Source organism: Dermochelys coriacea, chromosome 1, assembly GCF_009764565.3.
Source record: "Dermochelys coriacea isolate rDerCor1 chromosome 1, rDerCor1.pri.v4, whole genome shotgun sequence".
NCBI lineage: Eukaryota > Metazoa > Chordata > Testudines > Dermochelyidae > Dermochelys > Dermochelys coriacea.
In genome coordinates, this window is record NC_050068.2 from 78,082,856 (window position 1) to 78,108,831 (window position 25,976).

The 25,976-nt window shown below is 43.8% G+C and overlaps 1 protein-coding gene across 3 annotated transcripts in view; it reads left to right on the top strand.

Moving 5' to 3' along the window:
• The window catches only part of PIBF1 (progesterone immunomodulatory binding factor 1), a 174,014-nt gene that overhangs the window by 140,810 nt on the left and 7,228 nt on the right, over positions 1–25,976 (top strand). For 2 of the 3 annotated variants that reach the window (XM_043504587.1, XM_038400874.2), the window contains exon 16: positions 48–132. The exons of the other annotated variant lie outside the window; for it this stretch is intronic. In XM_043504587.1, coding sequence (XP_043360522.1) covers positions 48–132 — 85 coding nt within the window. The remainder of the gene's footprint in view (positions 1–47; positions 133–25,976) is intronic. 3 annotated transcript variants of the gene reach the window in all.

Genomic DNA, 25,976 nt, shown 5'->3' on the forward strand with positions numbered 1-25,976 from the left:
GAGATTATCTGTTGCTAGTACTGTATTTCCTATCCTCTTTCTACCAGCCTTTTAAATAAAGAAAAGACAGCTTTGCTCCGTGTCAAGAATCAAATGGCAGCAGATTTGGAAAGACTTCTAAATCATCGTGAGGTAATCTTCCTATTTTAGCATAACTTTAGCATAGATGTTTTTCTGCAGTGAAAACCTGGGAAAGTTATATTTTATATTCTATAGCTTTTAGAAATCTATAGGCAGTGTGTCAGCTGCGCACTTAGAAAAGGGAGTTCTGGTTTCTACTCCCAACTCTGCCATCTTACTCAGTGTGTGATGCTGGGCAATATACTTACCCTTTCTGTCTCTGAGTTTCCTCACTTGTAAAGTAGTTATATTATTACTTACCTGCCTTACAAGAGTGTTGTCAGTTTAATTGTTGATAAAGTGCTTTGGAATTCTTTGATGAAAGATGATATAAAATGCAACATATTATTCTATACTGTATTTAAGAGTCCATTAGTTCTCAAAAATGCCAGTAGGTCACTCTTAGTAAATTTATTGGAAGCATTCTTTTAGGATGCATAACTTTTCTTAGTAAAGATTGCAAAGTTGTGATGCATATGCAATAAAAATGTGCAAATAGAAAATACACACATTTTATGTAGTATCCTTAATATACAGTATTACACAATGCTTTAATAGAGATTATTCATTCTGTCATCTAAAATATTGTTACAATAATAGGAATTTTTAAACGTGTGTTTATGGAAGCAGTACTAGGCACCTAAAGGTAAAAGTAATTCAAATGATTATGAAGAAATACTTTGAACTTTTAAACTAGATTTTTACATTAAGGTAAGTGCCAGAAATTCTCTTATTAAAGGTAAAATTTGTGAGGCTATGATAAATAGACATCTCAGGGCTCAACTGTGCCAGTACCTGGAAGTTTTCAGAGTAGCAGCCGTGTTGGTCTGTATTCGCAAAAAGAAATGGAGTACTTGTGGCACTTTAAAGACTAACAAATTTATTTGAGCATAAGCTTTTGTGAGCTACAGCTCACTTCATCGGATGCATTTGGGGGGTTGGAGCAAATGCGGTTATATCGTAGAGCTTGGCTGTAGACAATGAATCGTGTGGTGTGATCTGGATGAAAGCTAGAGGCATGTAGGTAGGAATAGCGGTCAGTAGGTTTCCCATATAGGATGGTGTTTATGTGACAATCGCATATTAGCACCGTGGTGTCCAGGAAGTGGATCTCTTGTGTGGACTGGTCCAGGCTGAGGTTGATGGTGGGATGGAAACCCCCTCAGACAGAGACAAACACCTACAAGATCTGTATCATGCATTCTTACAACTACAATATCCACCTGCTGAAGTGAAGAAACAGATTGACAGAGCCAGAAGAGTACCCAGAAGTCACCTACTACAGGACAGGCCCAACAAAGAAAATAACAGAACGCCACTAGCCATCTCCTTCAGCCCCCAACTAAAACCTCTCTAACGCATCATCAAGGATCTACAACCTATCCTGAAGGATGACCCATCACTCTCACAGATCTTGGGAGACAGGCCCAGTCCTTGCTTACAGACAGCCCCCCAACCTGAAGCAAATACTCACCAGCAACCACACACCACACAACAGAACCACTAACCCAGGAAGCTATCCTTGCAACAAAGCCCGTTGCCAACTGTGTCCACATATCTATTCAGGGGACACCATCATAGGGCCTAATCACATCAGCCACACTATCAGAGGCTCGTTCACCTGCGCATCTACCAATGTGATATATACCATCATGTGCCGGCAATGCCCCTCTGCCGTGTACATTGGTCAAACTGGACAGTCTCTATGTAAAAGAATAAATGGACACAAATCAGACGTCAAGAATTATAACATTCAAAAACCAGTCGGAGAACACTTCAATCTCTCTGGTCACTCGATTACAGACCTAAGAGTAGCTATCCTTCAACAAAAAAAATTTCAAAAACAGACTCCAACGAGAGACTGCTGAATTGGAATTAATTTGCAAACTGGATACAATTAATTTAGGCTTGAATAGAGACTGGGAGTGGATGAGTCATTATACAAAGTAAAGCTATTTCCCCATGTTATTTCTCCCCCCCCACCGCACCCCCCACTGTTCCTCAGATGTTCTTGTTAACTGCTGGAAATGGCCCACCTTGCTTGTCACCATGAAAGGTTTTCCTCCTTCCCCCCCTCCTGCTGGTGATGGCTCATCTTAAGTGATCACTCTCCTTACAGTGTGTATGATAAAACCCATTGTTTCATGTTCTCTGTGTGTGTATATAAATCTCCCCACTGTATTTTCCACCAAATGCATCCGATGAAGTGAGCTGTAGCTCACGAAAGCTTATGTTCAAATAAATTTGTTAGTTTCTAAAGTGCCACAAGTGCTCCTTTTCTTTTTGCAAGTACCTAGAAGGGAGGTGATATCCTTGATGCTGTCCCACTTTCTGTGGATGAATAAACACCGATCTCATCCATTGCACTTGCTAAACTTGAAACAATACTTGATATGGAATAGGGGTCCCCTCTCTGGATTTTTCCGATAGCTCTAAATAGGGAGGTCAGTTATCAGCTGGTAGTTTAGTAGCAACATATTGTAGATCATAAGCTTTGTTTTTTTTTTGGCAGAGGCCCCAGTCCTGCAATGGTGGGGTCCATGCAAATGAACCCCTACACTCGTATACAAGTTCCTGTAGTCAGTCGAGCTCTGTGCAGATAAAAAGATCTGCTTATGTGGAGCTCAATGCAGGAGTGGGATCAGAAAGCAATCAAAGGCAAAAATAAACTAATAGCTTAGACTTGGGGTGTGAAAAGTTGGCCTGAAATCTGAATGAAATTAAAACTCTCCCTAAAGAAAGATGAGGTTTTAATAGCAGTACCAAAATAATTTTTGTGGTAGAAAAGTGCTGTGTTCCCACAGCACCGAATCAGCCATGAGATTTCTAACTGGATTTGAAAAAGGGGAGGGACATGGAGATGACAACTATCACCACCCAACACAGCAACAAGGCAGCATCATTGGTCTGCTGTTCTGTTCTTCTTCGAGTGATTGCTCATGTGTATTCCACAATTGGTGTGCGTGCTCACCACATGCACCGGTGCTGGAAGATTTTCCCCTAGCCGTACCCATAGGGGGGAGTGCCCCAGCGACCCCGAGTGGCGCCTCCATGGCATAGTATAAGGGGAGCTGCGCACTCCCCCCACCCTCTGTTCTGCCAGTGAAGGTGCGTCGGAACTACTCTGCTCCAGCTTTGCTGAAGCTAGTCCGCAGAACTTTTTGTTCGTTCAGCGTTAGTACCTGTAGTTAGTTATCTGTTTAGTTAGTTCAGTTCATTAGAGCGCCTGGGCCGTGGCATACTTTCGTGCGACACTTGTAGGCGATCTGTTCCAAGGAGTGATCCACATGCGGACTGTCTGCGCTGTTTGGGAGAAGCCCATATCAGCGATCGTTGCAAGATTTGCAAGTTGTTTAAGCCTCGGACCAAGAGAGAAAGGGACATTAGGCTCCTGGCCATTCTGATGGAGTCAGCGCTGATTCTGACTCTGGCACGCCACTCCAAGCCAGCAGCAGGCACTGCGATGTTGGTGCCCGGCGACCCTTCAGCATCATCGACCAGTCGGCACCACTCCCCGTCTATGGGGCACGCCAAGAAAGCCAGAAAGATGCTTCTTCACAGTGGCACCGAGGTAAACTTGGGACAGAGGCTAGATCCATGTCGGGCAGTCCTCGATCCCCACCAGCCTCTAGGCCTCCGACTCACAGTGAGCAGAGTAGCCCGGCCCCTTCAGAGCAGGCCTCCCCAGCTGTCGAGATGCCCGCCATGCCAGAGGCCCTGCAGGCGGCCTGGGATGTTACATCCATCCCGGTACCAGGAGCACCGCCGATGTCAGCTCCTGGGGCAAGCCGCCCCTGGGATCCCTGCAGTCGCCCCTGGCTCGGTACCGATCTCGATCCAGGGAACATTTCCAACACTGTTCACCACCCAGCGACTGTTGAGGGCAAAGTCCACGTGGATTGCCCTCGACTCCACCAGACTGTCTGGTTGGGTTCCATCTGATCGAGACACTCAGCATCGCTCCACCTCGAGGAGTGAATACCAACAGGACCGAGGCAGATGTCGCCAAAGGTCCATGTTTTGGCTGGGTTATCACAGCCGGTCACAGCACAGACATAGATGTCGTTCCTGTTCATAGATGTCGTTCCTGCTCAGAATCCTGCTCCAAGACCCCACCAAGGCATCACCTCTGCAGTCCCGGGTTTCGATCGCCAGCGTCTCGCTGTCTCTGATCCGCCTATTGGAGCCAATCACAGAGCTGCTGTTACTGATGGTACTGCTCCTCCATGTCGGGATCACAGTCCCATGGTCGGCATCACTCTCAGCACCGCTGCTCCTCCCGGTCTGGGGACAGCGGCAGGTCGTACATCAGCTCGGTTTCCATTCGTAGTCCATCGATGGGCCAGGCCAGCCAGGCCGAACAACCAGCTCCGCCAGTGCCGCAGCAGGTGCAGTGGCACTGGGCCCCGTGGCCAACCCAACGGTACCAGTGGGCACTGTGGCCCCCCGACATAGTCCCCAGTGGAGCTTGCTTTGGTGGCCGGAGTCTCAGAAGGACCATCGGTTTCCCTCTCCAGATCTCCAAGGAAGGAGTCGGTGGGACGTATATCCTCGGCACCATGCCCGGAGACCGACCAAGTGGTGGACCCTCCAGTGACGGCAGATACCTAGAGTACCGCACCGGCCTCCTCACCCTCCCCAGATGAGGCGATTACAGGCCCACCCCCCTCCGTCCCGCAGGAGGATTTTAGGGCCCACCAAGAACTCTTAAAAAGGGTGGCATCAAGCCTCCATTTCCAGGCAGAGGAGATGGAGGAGCCCTCGGACTCCCTGTTTAACATGCCGTCTTCTTCGGCACTGGGCAGGGTAGTCTTGCCTCTCCATGAAGGGGTGGCAAAAATTTCAAATGCCCTGTGGCAAACACCAGCTTTGTTGGCCCCCATCTCTAAGAGGGCGGAACGCAAGTACTTTGTACCCACCAAAGAGCACAAGTACTTATACACCCACCCAGCACCCAACTTCCTGGTGGTCGAGTCGGTCAACCACAGGGAATGGCAGGGCCGGCCAGCCCTTACCCCGAAAAATAAAGGTTCACGGAGGCTGGACTCTTTTGGAAGAAAAATGTATTAGTCTTTGAGCTTTCAGTTACGAGCAGCAAACCACCAGGCTCTCCTGGGCCAGTATGAGTTCAGTCTGTGGGGCTCCCTGCCCAAGATCGAGCATTCCCTTCAGGAGCGCGATAGGAAGGAGTTCAAGGCGCTGGTGGAGGAGGGTACAGCAGCTACCAGGGCAACCCTGCAGGTGGTTTCAGATGCGGCGGACACGGCCACAAGGTCCATGGCCTCTGCGGTGTCCATGAGAAGGGCATCATGGCTCCTGTTCTCTGGGCTGTCCAGCGAGGCACAGACCGCCATGCAGGATCTCCCATTTGATGGCAAAGCTCTGTTTGCTGAACAAACGCATACAAAGCTGCATGGCACGAAAGACTCCTCCAGACTCTGGGTCTCTATGTTCCAGCTCTGGCTAAATCTAAGTTCAAGCCACAGTAGACACCTGCTCAGGCGACCCACCCAAAATATGAGACCACCTATGAGAAGTCTATGGACTATAAGAGGCTCCCTCAGAGGCAGTCTCGGCCTGCCACCCAACCTGGGTCCTCCAAGGGCAGGAAGGTGGGGAAAAGTTTTGACTGGACGCTTGGGGGCGCTCTGCCAGTTCTCATCATGGATCCACCATCAATAAAGCTCCTCTTCTCCAATCGGTTGTGTGCTTTTCTCCCAGAGTGGTCGCAGCTGACCTCGGACCGATGGGTCCTCAACACCATCTCCCAGGGCTACACACTCCAGTTTACTTCCTCCTTGCCCAACCATCCCCCGTTCCTCCTGGGGGACCCCTCACACGAAGCTCCGCTTGAGCAGGAGGTAGAATGGCTCCTGGGCCTAGGAGTGGTGGAAGTGGTGCCCAGGGAGTTCAAAGGCAAGGGGTACTACTCCCGCTATTTCCTTATCCCAAAGGCCAAAGGGGGATTCAGGCCTATCCTGCACCTGCGAGGTCTGAACCAGTACATGGTTACGTTCAAGTTCTGCATGGTCTCCCTGGCCTCCATCATCCCCTCCCTGGATCCTGGGGACTAGTACGCTGCCCTCGATCTGCAGGACGCGTACTTCCACATTCGTATATTTGAAGGGCACAGGTGCTTCCTCCATTTTGTGATGGGGCAGAATCACTACCGATTTATGGTCCTCCTGTTTGGCCTATCCACTTGCCCTAGGGTATTTACAAAATGTATGTCGGTGATAGCGGCCTACCTCAGGTGCTGGGGGGTCCAAGATTTTTCCCTCTCTTGATCTCCCTGGTCAAGGGCAGCTCCTGGTTGCAGGTGAGGGATCACGTGACGCTCCTCCTGTCCATGTGCACCGCTTTGGGCCTGTTGGTAAACAACACCAAGTCTACAATAGTCCAGGTTCAAGGCACAGAGTTCATCGGGGCGCTCCTGGATGCCTCGTCGGCAAGAGACTTCCTCCTCTGGACAGGTTTGAGACCCTGAAGGGACTTATTGACACGGTCACAAGGTTCCTGGTGACAACAGCCAGAGCATGTCTGCAGCTCTTGGGTTACATGTTGGCATGCACGTACGTGGTCCATCACACCAGACTCTGAATGAGGCCCCTCCAGCTCTGGTTGGCCTCAGAGTTCTCCCAGGTCAGGGACAAGGTGGACAAAGTCCTCACTGTACCCCACTCGGTGACAGTCTCCCTACAGTGGTGGTCCGCCCCAAGCAACATGCTCCAAGGGGTCCTTTTCAGGGACAGCCCCATCGCTGGAACTGGTGTCCGGTGCGTCGGAATTGGGGGGGCCATGTGGGGAAATGTTCAGACCCAAGGTCTGTGGTTGGCTCAGGATCTGACCCTACACATAAATGTCAAGGAACTCAGGGCGGTATGGCTGGTGTGAGTGGCCTTCCGCTCGCACTTGAAGGGCAGGATGGTCAGGGTCCTCACAGACAACATGGCCTCAGTGTTCTATATCAACAGGCAAGGCAGGGCCTGATCCTCTGTCGCAAAGCCTTCAGGCTGTATAGCCCATGACATCTGCCTAAAGGCCTTCCATCTACCGGGTGCCTGGAGTGCCCGGGCAGATTGCTTGAGCAGGGACTTCTCCTCTCAGCACGATTGGTCTCTCCACCCAGAAGTGGCTCACAGTCTTTTCCAAGTATGGGGGACTTCCCAGGTGGACCTGTTCATGACTCAGCAGAACCAGCACTGTCCCTGGTTCTGCTCCAGGGGAGATCTGGGATGGGGTGCTATCTCCGATGCCGTCCTCCTGTCCTGGTCAGGCCAGTTTCTCTATGCCTTCTCCCCGTTCCCACTGATCAGCAAGGTCCTGGAAAAAGTAAAGACGGACAAGGCCCAGGTCCTCCTGATTGCCCCGGCATGACCCAGGCAACATTGGTACGGGACCCTCATGGGCCTGGTGGTTGCTCCGCCATGGCCATTGCAATGACCTGCTCTCCCAGGACCAGGGCTGCCTCCTCCACCCCAACCTAGCGGCTCTCCACCTCACAGTGAGGCTGCTCATTCGTTAGGTAGGAAGAAAGGGACATGCTCAAAAGGGGTTCAATGCGTCGTCCTAGAAAGCAGGCAGCCCTCCACGTGCCGCGCCTACTTGGCAAAGTGGTCCCGGTTCTCCAGATGGGTGGAGGAACAGGGTGTTTCCCCGGTGGCCACCCCGATCCAGCTTATCCTGGACTACCTTCTCCACCTTAGGGCCCAGGGCCTGGCGCCCTCGTCAGTCAAGGTGTATCTGGTGGTCATATTGGCCTTCCATTCACTGGTGCAGGGTCACACGGTATTCTCCCATGCTATGACTGGCCGGTTCCTTAAGGGGTTGGACCATCTTTTTCTGTATGCTAGGCCCCCGGTCCCGCAGTGGGACCTGAACCTGTTGTTGGCCTGTCTCATGGGGCCCCCGTTTGACCACTAGCCACGTGCTCCTGGTCCCACCTCTCGTGGAAGGTGGCCTTCCTGGTCACGATCACGTTGGCCAGGCTGGTTTCTGAGCTCAGGGCCCTGACCTCCCAGCTTCCATACACAGTTTTTCATAAGGACAAGGTCCAGCCCACACCCTGCATTCCTCCCGAAGGTGGTCTACACCTATCACATGGGTCAGGACATTTTTCTGCCGGTCCTCTGTGTCAAGCCCCACGCTTCCAGTGAGGAGCACTGTCTCCACATGCTCGATGTGCAACAGGCTCTGGCTTTCTACCTCGAGCGTCCCAAGCTGTTCAGAACTGTTCATCACCTCGGCTGAGCATATGAGAGGTCAGTCGATCTCCACTCCTCAGCTCCCCAACTGGATCACTTTGTGCATCCGTACCTGTTATGATCTGGCGGGTATCCCCTTCTACCAATTGTGAAAGCGCACTCAACTCAAGTGCAAGCCTCATCGGCTACTTTCTTGGCCCACGTTCCCATCCAGGACATTTGTAAGGCTGCCACATGGTCTTCGGTTCACATGTTCACCTCGCACTATATGGTTGTCTCCCAAACCAGGGATGATGCCAGGTTTGGCAGGGCTGTACTCTGTCCCAAGAATTTGTGAACTCCTACCCACCTCCAATAGATATTGCTTGTAATCACCTATTGTGGAATATAAATGAGCAATCACTCGAAGAGAAAAAAGAGTTCTTTTCCGTAACTGGTGTTCTTCGAGATATGTTGCTCATGTCTATTCCACATCCTGCTCTCCTTCCCCTCTGTTGGAGTTTTCTGACGAGAAAGAACTGAGGGTGGGGGGAGCGTGCAGCTCTCCTTAAACCACACCATGGAGGCGCCACTCCAAAGGTCGCTGGAGTGCACTCCCCTACAGGTACTGCTAGGGGAAAAACTTCCGATGCATGTGGCGAGCACACACACCTATTGTGGAATAGACATGAGCAACAAATCTCGAAGAACACCAGTTATGGAAAAGATAACTCTCTTTTCTCCTGTTTTTAGATTCTTAAACTATGCATATCACCATGAAATTTGACACCTTCCAGAGTTATGAATAATGAGATAGCATCAGTCATTGAAATTTCGTCTTCATTCCAAGGGTGTTTTCTGTTTTTTAGCTGTGTGTGTATAATGGGAAGGCAAGGGTGAAGAAATGAGAGGTAGGGCTCGTCTCCATGGTAAATTACTCTGTAAATCTACAGCTCACCAGATTGCCACAAAGTAACATTCCATGTGGACACTTCTACAGCACACTGAAAATCCTGGAATGCAACTTGCTTAATTAAATCTTTTCTTTTTACATAGTTTCTTTTAGAACTCTCATTAGTTCTTTGCTTATTAGCATATTTAACCAAAAAAAAAAGGGAGAGTTTTTAAATAGACAGTTAAGTCTTCACACACCACTCTCACCTCCCATATTGGGAGGTATATCTCCTGTAATGGCGGATTTTAAGTCACCAGATTTCTACAACTGCCCCTCATGTGACAACTGTGGTGGTCATGAGGTCTCCCAAGGCACAGACATAGACCCAGCAGACATTGCTATTCAAAAGCTTTGAATCTCTCATGCATGGTTCACGTACGCACCTAGAATGGAATCTGTGTGGACAACACATCTCAATGAGCCACAGTTACTGTAAGGTAAGAAACTGTTCTTTCACTTCAGAATTAAAATTTCTGATAAAACAGTATCAAACTTGTTGTTCTTTAATTCTAATTTGAAAAGGTTAAAAATCTTTCAGTACTAAACCAGCTTATGTAGTCCTCTGATATAACTTATTTTCAGAATAGACTTCTTGATTTAACTCTGAATTAATTTTAAGTCTGGAATCCTTTCAAAAGGAATACAGAGCCTTGAGATGGAAATTCTCTAACTATAGAACAGAAAGCAACTGTCTGTGCTTTCCAATACTACCCTGGCAGAAATGTGCCTTCTCTTTGATCTTGTGGGATGCTGTTTAGGTGTGTCAGACATGTATTCACTCTGCCTGTCGCTTCTGAATTTTGCCAGCCCAAATTCAGATTTCACAATTATGATTAGACTTGGGGCAAATGCCTGATACCTGGTATTTATGTTTAGCTTAAATTCATCAAGAAGTAAAAATAATCAACCACAACATTAAAATGATAAATTTATATCAAACCTAACTCACTCTTCCCTTCCACCTAAATTTAAATTATAACTATTATAAAAATAAGATTGTTTCAGTAGACAAAATCATATTGCATTATTGCATCTAATTTTGTTTGTTAAATGCAGTCTTAATAAAAAAAAATTGAAAAATAAGATGGCCAGTTTTTGGATTACAGCTGACCTGGACCATAACTGAACTAGATGTTTAGTAGTGGAGCTTATATTTACATTTTCTTGAATCTAGCAAGGAATTCTTTTTTGAATATAACTTTCAGGAAAGCATGCTTTGATGGTAAATGCATATGTATTGTCTCAATTCTAATCTGAAATACAGAGCTACAGACCTTTGAAAATTCATTACTGTGCACACAAAATACTCCATTTCCTAAGAAACAAAATGTGAACCAAGATATATCAAGTTAGATTTGAGACAGGTGTCTGTCATGTTTATATCGTAAATATAAAAGGTAAAATTTATTTTCTAAAATGCTGTTTTTACTGTTCGTATTTCATGAACCATTGAGCAAATGTTGAAATATTAGTTTCTCTAGCAAGGTAATCTTCTGCCCTACCCTCCCTTCCTATTGCAGAGCAGTAGTTTTTTTTAAACAGTTTGCTTTAAACAAGTTAATTGTAATTATTTTGGTAACTTGATGTCACCACTCTGATATGACTATGAAATTCTATGTGACAGATGTAAAGTTCCAAACTATAGTTAGTGTTCTCTTTTTTTATTTCTGTTTCATTTCCTGGAAAAGTTTTGTCCATGATAATTCTGTAGTTATAAATTAAACTTTAAAAATATAGAGATTTAGTTATTACCAAACTGTAGTTCAGTCACTGTAACTTAAAAGAACAATCACAGAAAAGTCCCATTATCTAGGATAAATGTATGGCATAGTTTAACAAGGGGAGAAAACTGCTTTCATGGATTTCTATGGATGCTTTTAAGAATTGATTATTGCAGTTTGAGGTATACTGTCACTTCCTTATAACACCTGTGTAAAACAATTTTGTCAATTTTGTACTAAACTATATGAAATCGGGATTATTTGAAACATTTGCTTCTTTTCCTGCCAATGAGAATCATAATTGTGCATTCTCATGTCTGGATTAGATTTTAGAATGTTCCACATAATAATTCTTTAGCGTCTAACTTTGTGCGTAGGTTGGGGTTGTTTGTTATAACCTGCATCATGTCAATTTCACAGACAGTTTCATTCTCTAATCCGACAATTGTTAATTAAAGATCTTGCCCAATTACAAACTCACCCTACTTTTTGAAAAAATGGCTTCTGAAACTGAATGTTATGAATTGTCCTCTATCCTTATAGGGACCAAGCCAAAACCCTGAAATTGGGAAAAGTTATTTTCCAAACTTTGTAGTTTAAGCCCACCAATACTGGTAATAATAAAAAACAAACTTTGTAAATGGACTTCTGAAGAGTGGCCTGAAATGGAGTCTAATGAAGTAAGTTTTAGAAATGTGTACTAAATGCTCTGACTTGCCAGTTTGAGAGGTAGTCAGCAGATTATTAATTTAAAATTAATTTCTTCCTTTTTCACTCCTCAGAACTTCCAGTCTCACTTATACTGCCAGCACACACTTAGACATGCCCCATCATGCAGCATTCTAGTAAAGCCAAATCAGCCATTGTATCCTGCAGTTGACTAGAGCCAGCCTCTAGGATTATGTCCACACTGCCTGCGGAAGTGAGCCTCCCAGCGCAGATTGACAGACTTGGGCTAGCAGAGTTTGCCCTAGCACTCTAAAAATAGCTGAAATTGCGGCTCAGGATGGAGCTTGGGCTCTGAAGCCCACCCTCCTCCCTAGTGTGTTAGATAAGTGAGAGAAGAGTTTCAGTATTGTGGAGTTTTGCAAGGAGTCTAGTAATGTTTTCACCATGAGGTGTAAAATAAGTGTGTTGCCAAAACTATGCAACACTGGTTAATAAAAATAAAATTTTAAAAAAAAAAACCCAAAAAACCCACTGTTGATCCACATAGGCTGTGTCTAATCTGAAGTAATTTGCTGGTTAATATGATTTCACCATTATAATGTATACTGAGACATCACTCAGAGTGACAGCCAGCAATGCAAGAAGGACTGAATAGCATGTAACCTAAACAATAACAACACGGCTTAGGCAAGTTTGAATCTGATTGTGTGCTGAATGCCCTTCTCATCATGGGTGTTAAGGGAAATCGGCAAATATTTCCAAAATTGATGTTGTTTTGTCAAATTCCCTTGCAAGTCGCTTTTAAAAAACAGATAAAAATAAAATTATTGATAATGTTTTTACAAAAGAATCTTATACCTGGGCCCTCTATAAAGGATAAAGTTTATTCACTGAAAAAAGAGACAGAAATAGGGTTCATATTTGGGGGAAGAGGAAAAGGTTCAAAAATGCAGGTACTGTTCAAATAAAAAAGGGAAGGCAGAAAAACCAAGAAACACACTATTAAGGCAAAAAAGATCATTGTATGCATAACAGCTACAAAATGTCTTGATTATATTCATTTGTTTTCTTTAAGTTTTTTGCCTCTACCTTTCACCACCTTGTTTCTATTCCTAAAGCAACCATTTTTTGTACTTTTAAGGCAGATCTTCTCCACTGGTTATATTGTGTTCTGAATTCCACCAAACCAGCACTTTATTATTGGATTTATTGAAATCTTTATACTGGATGGCTCTATTTGGCTGATCTCCACTAGTTTATAGTGAGGCTCTGTTTCCAAGGCAAGGCTGCTTGCTATCTTAACACTAACAAAAGGCATGTACATAGAACCATAAATGGTGTAACATATATTAAGAATAAAAATTACACCTTCAAAAACACCACGTGACTATTAAAAATGGTTTAATCTTGCAGCATATTAACCTTAAATTTTTTATAGAACGAAGGACTTTTTTTAACACAGCCATCAGATATTCAATTTATAAATACTTGTTAAATTAAGAATTATGGTTTTGAATGGTTAGTTCTGTAATGAAACATTATCACTGTCAGTCCTGCTTTTTATTTGGATTAATTACCTATATTACACTACTATTTCTTGGTAGGATTTACGTTATGTTATCTATGTTTTCCATGTAAGCCGAGCTACAGTTCAGGGAAGAGGTTAAGGTTTCTAGCTTTCACTCCTACCTGCTTAGGACCTTATCCTGCAAACCAAGCACACATGGAAATCTCACTGAAATCAGTGTGAGTTCTATGCATGGTAAGTTTCAGGGGTCAGGCCTTAGGGTATGTCTACACTGCAGTGTAAACCTGGATTAGTGGGACTCAAATCAGCAGACCCTGGGTTAGAGAACCTAGGGCTTGAACGTCAAAACTGATGGTCAACCCTAAGTTAAGAATTTCCTAACCCAGGCCTGAACCTGGGGCTATGGCAACCACACTGCAGCACACAGACCTGAGTCAAACCAACCATACCCCATACTCCCTTGTGCCCTTCTGAGATATGGCTGCTGTAGCCATTTGACCATGGTGCAGTGTGGGAAAGCCTGACTGTCCACCCTGCACATTATAGGAAGTTTGAACAGCCTGCCAACACATTCTGTTGAGAAGCCATTTAGATCTGTGCATTCTTAGCAACCAGAGACAGCACTATGGAGGAGGCGACATTTGAAGAACTTTTTGCTTGTTCTTTCACTCCTATGTCAGGAAAAGGGCAGAACCGTGAGACGCTGGTGGACATTTCAGCAATGTTTTCTGACCCACCAAAGACACCCTAAAGAGCTTGTGATGGAGCAGAAGGAAGTGGGAAGAAGAGGAGGACACGGACACAGCAAACTTGAACTGGCTGATGCTGCTCATGACACTTAGACTAGCCCCTGACGCCCCTCCATAGACTGGTGCTTCTGGAGCAGGACTACAAGCATAGACTGGTGAGATCACATTGTTAGGCAGATCTGGGATGACCAGAAGTGGGTCCAGAACTTTCACATGAAGAAAGCTACGTTTCAGGAGCATTGTGAGCTGCTTGCTCCAACCCTCCAGCATAAAGACACACCCATGAGGGTGGCCAAGTCGGTTCAGAAATGGGTTGCTATAACCATCTGGAAGCTGGCTATCCCAGACTGCTATAAGTTGCCAGTTTCATGCTGGAAAGTTGACTGTGAGTAAATGGGTGGTGGAAGTGTCTGAGGCAGTCAGGCATATAGTTTACTGTAAACTGGTGGGCATAAAAGATATTCCTGAAGTAATTGCTGGCTTTGAGGGAATGGAGTTTCCAAACTGCACCAGGGTCATTGACTCAGATCGCTAAGTGCAGGAGCACAGATAAAAACTCCTTGTGGAATTTCAAGGACATAAAACTTTTACTTTTCTGAACTTCAGTATGTCGTGAGAGGGATATTTCAGACCATGGACGCTCCCTGGACACAGCCAGGTTAATCGCAGTGAAAGATGTGCAGACACAAGGGTAAGGGTTTTTTTGTTTTTGTTTTTTTAAATCAAGCTGCTTTTTTTTTTCCTGAAAATTGCAGAAGCACTTGGATTTGAGGCAGGGAGGCAGTTGTTGGCCATAATATGATGCTCACTGTAGAGGACCAGCTAACCAGTATGGTGCATTTTATTCCTTGTGCTCAACTGAGACAACCACACAGCTGCTCTTTGTACATGTCTTCTACCTCCCAGCTTCCAAGACCACATCACATAAGATTGAGGCCCCCAGTTCGTCCCATGTTCTGGCATGAGGTCCTCTGGCAGCTAAACAGCCAGATGTTTGTTTCATCAGCAAATCATCCTCAGATAGATGGCCAGACAGAAAGGATTGAACCAGGTTCTAGAGCAGTACTTACGATGTTTTATCAAATATCACAAAGAAAAATTGATCCATCCACCTTCCCTACACTGAGTTTGCATATAACAATGCCAATCATGCTTCCACTGGCCGAAACCCCTTCTTCACCAGCTGCGACTTTCATCCCTGTTTCCACTCTGCGCTGCCAACAGCTTCCCAAGATCCTGGATTTACCAGTATGATTTGGCAGATCCACCACATCCAGGAAGAGCAAAAGCATCACCTCGAAGACACTAAAGGAGGCCTATAAATAACACACAGACCTCCAGAGATGAGAGGGTCTGGTCTTAGCAGTGGATCAGAAGGAATGGCTATCTACAAAGAACCTCCACACAGGCAGGCCATCTCACAAACTGCACCATTAGTATCTTGAGCTGTGCTAAATTTGCCAACAAATTAACCTCATCACTTTTAAGCTCCACTTGCCTAAGTCTCTCAGAATACACCCCGTTTTCCATGTCTCACTCTTGAAAAGGTTAACGGAAACTTATTCCCTGACCAGATGCAGTCACTGCCTCCACCTCTTCAGGTCCAAGGTATTGAGGAATACTTAGTCCATGCCACCCTGTACGCTAAGTTGAGGTGAGGAAAGTTATGGTACCTTGTGGATGGTGAAGGTTGTGGCCCTGAGAAGCAGTCTGGAAAACCTGCTAGTCATGTACATGCCCCTGAACTGGTGGAGGCTTTCCACAAGAGCCACCTAGACAAGCCCGGTCTAGTGAGACCTCAGTGTCATTCCTGAGGGGGGACTGATGTGAGGATCTGCAGGGCTATAACCTGGGGTCTGCTGGTCACTGACCAACTGCCGCATCCATGCTGCCATCCGGCAGCTCTGACAAAGTATCAGTCAATGGGCTTTGAGCCTGGTGGAGCCCAGCACTACAGGATGTGCTACTCACAGAGAGCCTGATTGACAGTGCTCCCAGGGCCCCAATTGGTCCGGGTGCCCTACGTAAGCCTGAAGGGGACCCCCCCAAGAAACGGTCTGTACAACTAGGAGGATCTCCAGCCCAACCAGCTTCTACCACAGACCCTGCTCCTCTGCCTTGCTTTGGTTCCTGGCTCTGACTTCAGCTCTAACCCTCTGTTGTGGTTTCTGGCTTCCAGCTCTGGCTCTGTCCCTCAGCTCCAGCTCCATCCGCTAGGCGTGACCGCCCACATCCCTGCCATGGAAGTCTGTGGTAGAGGTGGGCGTTGAATGAGGAGCTCTTGAACCCTTCTCCTGATATCAGTCACAACCATTCTCCCTCCCGTAGTTATGTTTTTCTCCAGTTTAAGACTTTGGGAAGAAAATATTGTCGATTTTTTTCTACTTTACTTAAAATAATGGTAAAATGAATATTTGTTAGACACTTTCTTTCCACTGTGTATTAACTTGTTTTACTACTGTTTTTTTTTAACTTGGAAGTAATATAATTAATCCTACATGATTGCCTACATGATTTTGACAAACTAATTAGACTTTTTTGTTCTGTTTTGTCATGAGAATTTAGGCCAGATTCAGTTTTTAAAAATCTGCCCTTGATATGAAAGGAGGCCACACAAAGGCTCTGAAAAATCATTTTTCAAAGAGTTGTGAGGTCTTTTACAGTATGAAAATCAAACATTTATTTTTTAACTGAACTCTTGAAAGGATACTTTGTATATATTTCTCATAATTGAACTGCTACACATGCTCACACTACTTTAGAAAAGCTGTTCTCAAACTTTGGTTTTTGGGGCACTTTCTAATGGACCCAGAAAACTGGCAGGTCATATGGTGCTGGCTCCTCATGCACTGCAGCCACTTGTACAGGCATATGGGCTCTTGTAGAAGCAGCTGGAAATAAAGAGGAGTCATTATCCAAGCTGCCTTTTCCAGAAACCATTACTACTTAGCTGGAAGAGGAGAAGAGGAAGCTTCCCTGGGGGACAGAACTGGTAGTAGAGTTAGTAGAAAAAATTGGTAGCTGTGTTTTGACCAGAGAAGCACAGGGCCAGGTAGCTGGGCAACATGAACCCAGGAGAGGACCAAGTGCTATGGTGACACTGTGTAGGAAACAGGTTGTGAATGGAGAAAAGAATAGAACCAATGGAAAGGAAGATGAAATGAAGAACAAAAGTAGGCACAATCTGGGACAAACACAGCTACAACAACAGTGCATACAAAAGTAGGCAGTGTAACACTTTCACAATGGACAAAACACTTCCTATATTCTAGTTAAAAATACACAATGTTTAATATTACTTTATTTGCTAAGAGATTAGTGTAGCTGCCTCAGAGAGGAGGTCCTTGTGATTGCAGGTGGGCAGGGCAGCAGCCCATAAGATCTGTTAAGCTATTTATAGTTTGTTCATGGCTCTTAGATTTTTCCAGGAAACTTCTACTAATAAAATGGTAGTTTTGAGGTTGTCAGAGGATTGAATGTAAATTTTGGTTAATGAAGGCTATTTCAGTTATTAAGAACCACAAACTCTAAACAGCATCCAGAAGTTTCTATGTTTATGGAGCTTATGCACCTATGGAGCCCAGAGAGCCACCCTCCCAAGTAACCGCTTTCCTCAGTGTGTTCCTCTGTCTGCAGTTGACTTAAGTTTCAGAGGCTTGTTAGCCTTCTATATCCTGTGCCAGCACCTAGGAGAGAGCAGCAACCCTGTTTCCTCCTCATGATGCTTTCCTTGTATCCTGGGCCATAAGGTTTCTCTTCACTGGATGGAAGAAGGTGCCTAGGGGCTTTTACCCTTCTTTGTTCCTTTGAGATTTTGGGTCTCACCAAGTGTCTGTGCCCCCATAATTCAGTCCCATTGACCTATTACCCTCATCTCTACATGTCCTCCTTTTATCTCAATATATCCCTTTTCCCCCTACTGTGCCTCTTGTTGTTGGATCCCCTGAGCCCACACTATCTCATTCCCTCTCATCTTTGACATTAGTGCAACAGAACGGGTGGAGAAATGGGCCACCTGCACAAATCTCTCTTCCCCCCCCCATTACATACTAGTCACACATTTAAAGTGCGGCCTGCTCTGGTTTGAACTGTAACTGAATTGTGCTGCGGGAGAGTGGCTGGTGGCAGCTTAGGTCAGAGAGCCACTGCGTTAGAGGGATGCTATGGAGCCACTGACTGTAGCAGCAGTCAGAGGCAGATTAGGGTTTTGTGGCGCCCTGGCCAGAGCAAGTGGGGGCCCTTCCCCACCCCTTCCGTCTGCAGTCCCCCTCCCCTCGCTCCTGCTGGGGAAAAGGGGTCGGGGCATAGGGGCTTCCCCCGTTTTCCAGCAGGAGCACCAGGCGGATGGGAAAAGCAGGGCAAGCCCCCATGCCCTAACCCCGCTCCCTGGCAGGAGTGCTGGGCTGAGTGGGTTGGGGTGTGGGGGTCCCAATTGACTGGGGCCCCTAGGCATGAGCCCCGTTGGCACAGTGGCTAATCTGCCACTGGCAGCAGCTTCCATCTGCAAAAGAGGACATGGAGAGAAGTTGTGACAGGAGGGCTCATAAAAACATTGGAGCCAGAAGGAGAAGGCACGTGAACAGGGACAAGAGAACAAGAAAGGTAAACTGCTTGGGGAGGGGAGAGGGAGCTGGCAAGGTATCTGAAGAGGGCTGGGAGGAAAGGATTCGTAACAGGTGCCTCAAATAAATTATATTCAACTCTGCTCCTTTCCTTTTTTTTTTTTAATTTTTTCTTTTCTTCTTTTTTAATTTAAAAGATTGTACATAGTAATTTCAAAATTATTTGTGTTTCCAAAGTGAATTCCTCCTCATCTATGTGCTGTAACTTGTTTAATCTTTAAAAAAAAACAAAAAAACCTCACCTGATGTACAATGCTTGGTGCTCTTTTTAAATGTTAAGCCACAGGGTAATTATCATATTTCTTATGCTACATTTATGTTCTGAGATTCTAGTTCCTATAAATGTTCTGCATGTTTTCCTCGGTAGAATACAGGGACATTTCTGCATTACAAATAAGCCCTGGAGCTATTCTCATCTTCAAACTTAGAGAAACAAGTGACATTTACATTGCTAAATGATTGTAAAGAAGTTTCCAGTTCATATTTTATAGGGGTAAATATGCTCTTAAGCAGCAGTGTTTGTCATTTTGTTATCTATTTAGTGATGTCAGGCTTTAATTAAACTTGAATACAAAATGCTACTGAATTTGGGCAGATAAAGGATTTAACAGAGGGATACATTCATTTCTTGATGTTGTACATTTCTGAATAGCAGTTTTCATGCAAATTCTTCAAGAATTATCTTTCCATTTGCTGTGTTATATGCCAAATAATTACATGCTGACTATTGCTTGCTACCTAGCGATTACTGTTTTTAAGAACCTAAAAAGGGCAGCAAGGTTTATAATGATGTCACTTCATATAAATACATTATGAATTATTTTTTGTATCATTTAAAATATTTTTTTCACAAAATACCGGCAAAGTTCAATTCACTGATATGGATTACAAGAGCAAACTGGCATGTACATTTTAAGTAATGTACTTTTTAGGGACAGGTTAAATTAAAAAAAAAAAAAGGAGAGGAATTTAAGCAAGAAATTGTTGGCAGAAAGGTCTTCCAAATATTTAAATATTTAATTATATTCATTTTTTTTCCAGACTATTAATTGTTTATTCATATTGTTAGTTTTCCAGATGTATAGACTTTTTTACTTTCCTTCACTGTATGATACTATTTGAATATCCTCGAGTATAAACAGAATGTAAATATTTATGAAATACCAAAAATAGGATGAATCAAATTAAAGGGGGGAATTACTCAATTGAAAAGATAAGACCTCATAATCAGTAACTGATTGTGATTATTATAACTATTTTGACACATTAGTAAAACTGAGTCAATATTTTCTGTAATGAAAGCATATTTTCATTAAATTAGATTTAACTGTAAATCGTGGCTCTGAGCTAAAAAGTATTGGTTCCAAATAAGTCTTTTATTTTTGTTATAAGTATATTATTTATTTCTGTGTGTTTTGTTTACATCAAAGTATTAGAATATTCATATATCAGATTTCACACATCTTTTATAAATTATAAAATTTACCCAAAAGTTTGAAACTTTCCTTTATTTTTTTCCTAACAATTAAAAATAGATATAACTATTAGGAACTAAGCTAGCATATAGCAGAAGTAGTCAGGGTATATGCTGTGGCATTCTGCACATGCCTGAAGGAAATAAAGGGCAGAATGGGCTCAACTATTACTTATTCAGTCTTACTGTCTGCAACAGTGAAATGGTGTCCACCTGCTTCTCTGCACACTGCTTAGTATGAGTTATTAGTATTGTTAATTAATTTTGTGAGTAGTGTGTGTTTAGTCTTTTTGCCAGTTGACTGACAAAAAAAAACCCCTACAACTTTAGTCAGATACTTAGTTAAAAGTCTAGCTTATCTCTCCTCCCCTCATAGAGGGGCCTTAGCAGTATGGCAGAAATGAAATCTGAGGTTCAAACTCTGCTCTTCATGTGACGCTTCAGTGCCACTTAGCAGTGGGCATTCCACTTTCCTCTTTTGTTTAGAAGAGGGAATACTCCTTAGTTTTGTACCATGTTTTGCTCCTTCCATCCATAGACTCAAAAAGCTAGAGAGGTCCATCTAAAATTGTTCCTCATGGAGCACTCTGTTCATGCTTCCACAGATGCTGAAAGGAAGGACATACCTAGATCTCAAGCCTTTGGTCAGTCCCTTTTCATGAACACACCGTGAGCTCAGATTCCACCCCAAGCTCTAAGTCATCCATCTCCATTTTGGCATCTGACAGGGATAGGAAGGGGCATGTTTCAGAGATAAGCCAAGGCATATGTCATTCTCTGGTGCCTACCAAGTCAAGACGTGTGTCAGCACGTGCCTAACAGGTTTTGGGCTCAGCAATTGAAGGAGAGCCAAAGATCTCACAAAGGTCCATTTGGCATTTTGATACCAACTGTTAAATATGAGCCAATGGTACCCAGTAAACCTGTAGACTGCCCTTTGGTTTCCTGGGCTTCTACATCCCAGCCCCAAGGAGGAGGCAAGCAAGATCTCAAAGCTCTTCAGGCAGCATCCTTCTGCTCAATATTACTACAACACTCAGAGGGCTTCAGAGTCACTGAGAAAGAAGCAATAATGACCGTTCACCTCTTCCTCCGCTTAAACACAGTCTGTGTCTTCCATCAGATGACTGAACTGCTTGAGGATCCCTTCCCTTATGCACTCATCCCTCCCCCTTTGGAAACTTCCTCTTTTATTTTCAAGAAGTCTGGACTCAGATCACATTGGAACAGTGGGTCCTGGAAATTGTCAGCAAGAGGTATTCTATTCCATTCTAGTCACTTCCTACCCTCTTCACTGTCTCTTTTCAGGGACCTTTCTCACAAGATACTATTAAGACAAAAAGGGGAGTTCCTTCTACAACTTTGAGCAGTTTGGAGTGGAAGAGGTGCCCTTAGAGTTCAGGAGCAGGGGGTTTTAGTCCCATTATTTCTTATCCCAAAAAAAAAATGGTGTTGTTGTCCCATTCGGAACCTTTGATGTTTAAGTTATAGGTACGTGACACAGGTATAAGAAGAAAGGTAATTGTAGCTGTCTCGGGTCTGTTGAAAACCTGTTCAATTGTCACAATGAAAATTGTCCATTATGTTTAATGTGAACAAATTTTCACACTTTTTAGCAGTTATTTATTTGCTAGGGCAACATTCCTTTTTACCACCCTAATCATATTTCCACATCTGGAAATTCTTTTTAATTTTGTTTCAATCATATGAATATCAGATTTTAATATCCTACTAACCTTGAATGTCTATAGCTACTCAATTTGGGAAATGTAGGAAGCATATTTAATATGTGTATGTGCAAGTTATGTCAAGGACACAGAGTGCATTGGTAGTCCTTTTATAGTGTCCATAAATACAAATAAACAAATTTATTAAATGAAGTCATATTTTACATTTTTAATATGTAATGCCACCATTTCATTTTTGCATCTGTTCTTTTCTCTGCCATAATTGCACTCAAACATCTATAAATGACCCACCATAATTGAAGATGGTTTATATAGTTGGGGGGAATCAGATTTTATCCTCTATAATCAATTGTCTGGACTATACATATCCATTCTCCATATTTTAATGTACTGTGTCAATTATCCATTATAAACATTTTGTGTTTAAGAATTAAATATGTTGCATCTTATTTTCACTTGTCAAGAACAGAATTTACCATTACTATAATTTCAAATGCTTCTAAAATTTAAGTATGCAAATACCATTTTATTTTACCTTTTAAAAATCATGGATCCTTTTTCACTTTTGCCAACTCATGATTGTTTTAGAACCTGATATTTTAGTCACTACATACACAGAATACCTGTTGAAGTTAATGGGAGTTACTCACATACACACAGCAGCTGCAGCATCAGGCCCTAATTAAATTCTGGAATAAAATGTTCAGAAACTAGGAATTATTTAAATTGTAGGTGTGCATAATGCCAGTAGCCTAATGATATAAAAGAAAATATGCTTTTCCCTAATCTAGCTAGACACCTAATTATTTTTTTTAAGAAATCTATATCTTTGATTCCATACAAAAATACCTTGGTTATTTTTGAACTAAGGCTGCTAGACTGCATATGCATAATCCACCAATGTAAAGCATGAAATTCAAGGAAATAAGCAGATATTCATTCATTCCTTATATGCTTCCTGCAAAATTTAACTCCCTTTGTTTCCCTACCACATTTAGCTCTTAAAATTCCATTCACCTCTCCCATTCAGTACCTCCCTAGGATAAACCCCGCTTGTCTCTACCACCTACAACCCTAATACAGTTCTGCTTCCCTATCTGCCCTCCCACCATATACCTCCTCCTCCTCCCTCAGTGCTGCTGCCTGATGCAGCGGGGGAGACAATGGAGAGATTAACAGGGAGGGATGTGTGGGGAGCCAGAGGCAGAGTGGGGCTGAGGTTGGTAAGGGGGATGGTTGTGGATGTGAGAGGATTGGGTGAGGAGAGGGTTTTATGCGGGGTTCTTTGGTGGTGGGATTGGAGCTGTGCGGGTAATGCGAGGTGGGGAGGAGCTCATTGAATCAGATTAGGGTTGGAAGAGACCTTAGGAGGTCATCTAGTCCAACCCCCTGCTCAAAGCAGGACCAACCTCAACTAAATCATCCCAGCCAGGGCTTTGTCCAGCCAGGCCTTAAAAGCCTCCAAGGATGGAGACTCCACCACCTCCCTAGGTAATGCATTCCAGTGCTTCATCACCCTCCTATTGAAATAGCATTTCCTAATATCCAACTGAAACCTCCTGCACTGCAACTTGAGACCATTTCTCCTTCTTCTGTCATCTGCCACCACTGAGAACAGTCTAGCTCCATCCTCTTTGGACCCCTCTTCAAGTAGTTGAAGGTTGCTATCAAATCCTCATTCACTCTTCTCTTCGGCAGAATAAATAAGCCTAGTTCCCTCAGCCTCTCCTCATAAGTCATGTGCCCCAGCCCATTAATCATTTCTGTTACCCTCTGCTGGACTCTCTCCGATTTGTCCACATCCTTTCTGTAGTGAGGGGCCCAAAACTGGATGCAGTACTCCAGATGTGGCCTCACCATTACTGAATAGAGGGGAATAATCACTTCCCTCGATCTGCTGGCAGTGCTCCTACTAATGCAGCCCAATATGCTGTTAGCATTCTTGGCAGCAAGGGCAGACTGTTGAATCTGCTTTGAGGCATAAGCACTTGAAGTTCTCCCCATGGAATTGCCATCTAGGCCCCCCCAGTGTACAGGTGCAGAAATTTTGGGTGGAGCCCTTCAGGCATCAGTGCCTCGAGAGAGCTGCTCAACTTTCCCAGCATTGTCTTCTCACTGTGTCCAAGAGCCAGTGCTGCAATGCTGGAGGAGCCTAACATCTCCACAGAGAAATCAGCGCTTTTGGGGTTTTACACTGCACTGCTTCCTCAGTGTAGTGGGGAACTGAAGCAGCAACAGTGAGGGAGCAATTTGAGCACAGATGCCGTCTCACAGAGGCACTGGACTCCCCACCCCAGGAACAATTTACTCCCGGACCTACATTACCCACAACCCTTCCTTCACCCAGCAACGCCTTTTCCCTCCCAGTCCAATTCATGTCCCTGCTAATGCCCCCTTCTTTCTCCCCAAGGCCCTGCTTTTCACGTCTCACACATTCCTGCTCTGTTCCACCATTATTCACTTGAAGATCCCTGTCTGTCACCCCCTGCTGCCTTTCCTGGCTTCCTAGGATTTATGTGCTGAGCAGGATCTTGGAAGCAAGCTACCAGCATCAAATAATAGAAATAGATGATAAATCTGAGCAATTCAATTGTCTAATCTTTACATAACTTGTATCAGTCATTCTTATATGGGAAACAACACTTTCTAATATTACATGCCACCTGTGAATTTAATGTGTTTGTGGATTGTGGCATTTGCTGGAACTGTTAGCTAGAGAAATCCAAAAAAAGAGAGAGGGGAACTGCCACATTTCAGAAACAGGACATTTTCAAATGTATCCTCATCAAAAGTTAGTAAATCTGAAATGTATTTGGGCCATAAATAAACTAGTAATTCCACTGAAGTTAACAGGGTTACTGTGGAATAACTATGGTGTAACAGAGAGAAGCTTTGCACATTGTGCTGAATTAGGACTTTTCAGACTAAAATTAATCATTAAAGTTTAAAACAGAGGGATTTTAGTCCTGCTTTAAATGCAAATGCAACCTTATCAATGCCCCATAACAAACATAGACATGTTTTAGGTTAATATATACACTGTGGGGGAAATTCTCATCTCTAGTCTCTTCTGGTTCCTTTGTGTCACTGAGGTGGTGTAAAGGAGGAAAGACTAGAGAATTTGGTTATGTAACTGCAGAATTGGGCCTGGTTTATGTATCTGAAAGTAACCTCTTTATCAAATCAGTATTAAGAATTCTTGGTCTTTGCCTTGTTTTTTGAGCACAGTTTCAAACTCATAATTACAACTTTTTTGGGTCCATATAGTCTGATGCAAGATTTAGCTCCCTAAAGATACAGCACCACTTACTAATGTCAAAACATTGCTTATATATGACTTAATCACCAGTCATGGAGCATGTATTTGTAATATACTTGTCTGAGTTATTTTCATCAAGAAATTCTGTCTATGTATCACTTTGGCAGCATCTTTGCAGAGTTTACAACTTTCAGTAATATGTTGGCATCAACTATGCAGTCCTTTTAAACAGCTGCTCTGTAGTTGAGCTGTTTTAACATGCCACCACACACGGCTGAATTATGCAAATATTAAATGACTGAGACCCAAGAACCATTTGTACCCTGGATGAAGTTGTTGGGTGTATTTAGTGTTGGGGTTCCAGTCATATAACTGAATTATTGTGGTATCAGTTTATTAACTAAATTTTCTACAACAAAGCATGCCTATTTTTAATTTTTTCAAGAATATTTATATCGTATGTACTGTTGTGGAGCTATTTAAAGCAACTATGTATCAGAAGTTAGATGATGACTTTTAAGTGGCTGTTTTTACATTATGCTAATTTTGAATACTGTGATGAAAATAGAATATGAATCACTGTAATTTTCTGGTTAATATTAAGAAATAGGTAATATGTAATGTACAATAACTATATTGTCCATTTGTTGTGTTTGGCATTAAACTATAAACATTAATTATACAGTTGTTTTGGTTAAAGAGATAAGATTACATGAATTTCTGCTGAATTATTATTGAAGACAGTCAAAACCTTATGGCAGGGGTGGCCAACCTGAGCCTGAGAAGGAGCCAGAATTTACCAGTGTACATTGCCAAAAAGCCACAATAATACGTCAGCAGTTCCCCCACCCCACTCCCAGCGCCTCCCACCCACTGGCAGCCCCGCCGATCAGCGGTTTTGTGGCATGCAGGAGGCTCTGGGGAGAGAGGGGGGGAGGAGCGAGGGCATGGCAGGCTCAGGGGGAGGGGGCGGGAAGGAATGGAGTGGGGGCAGATCCAGGGGTTGAG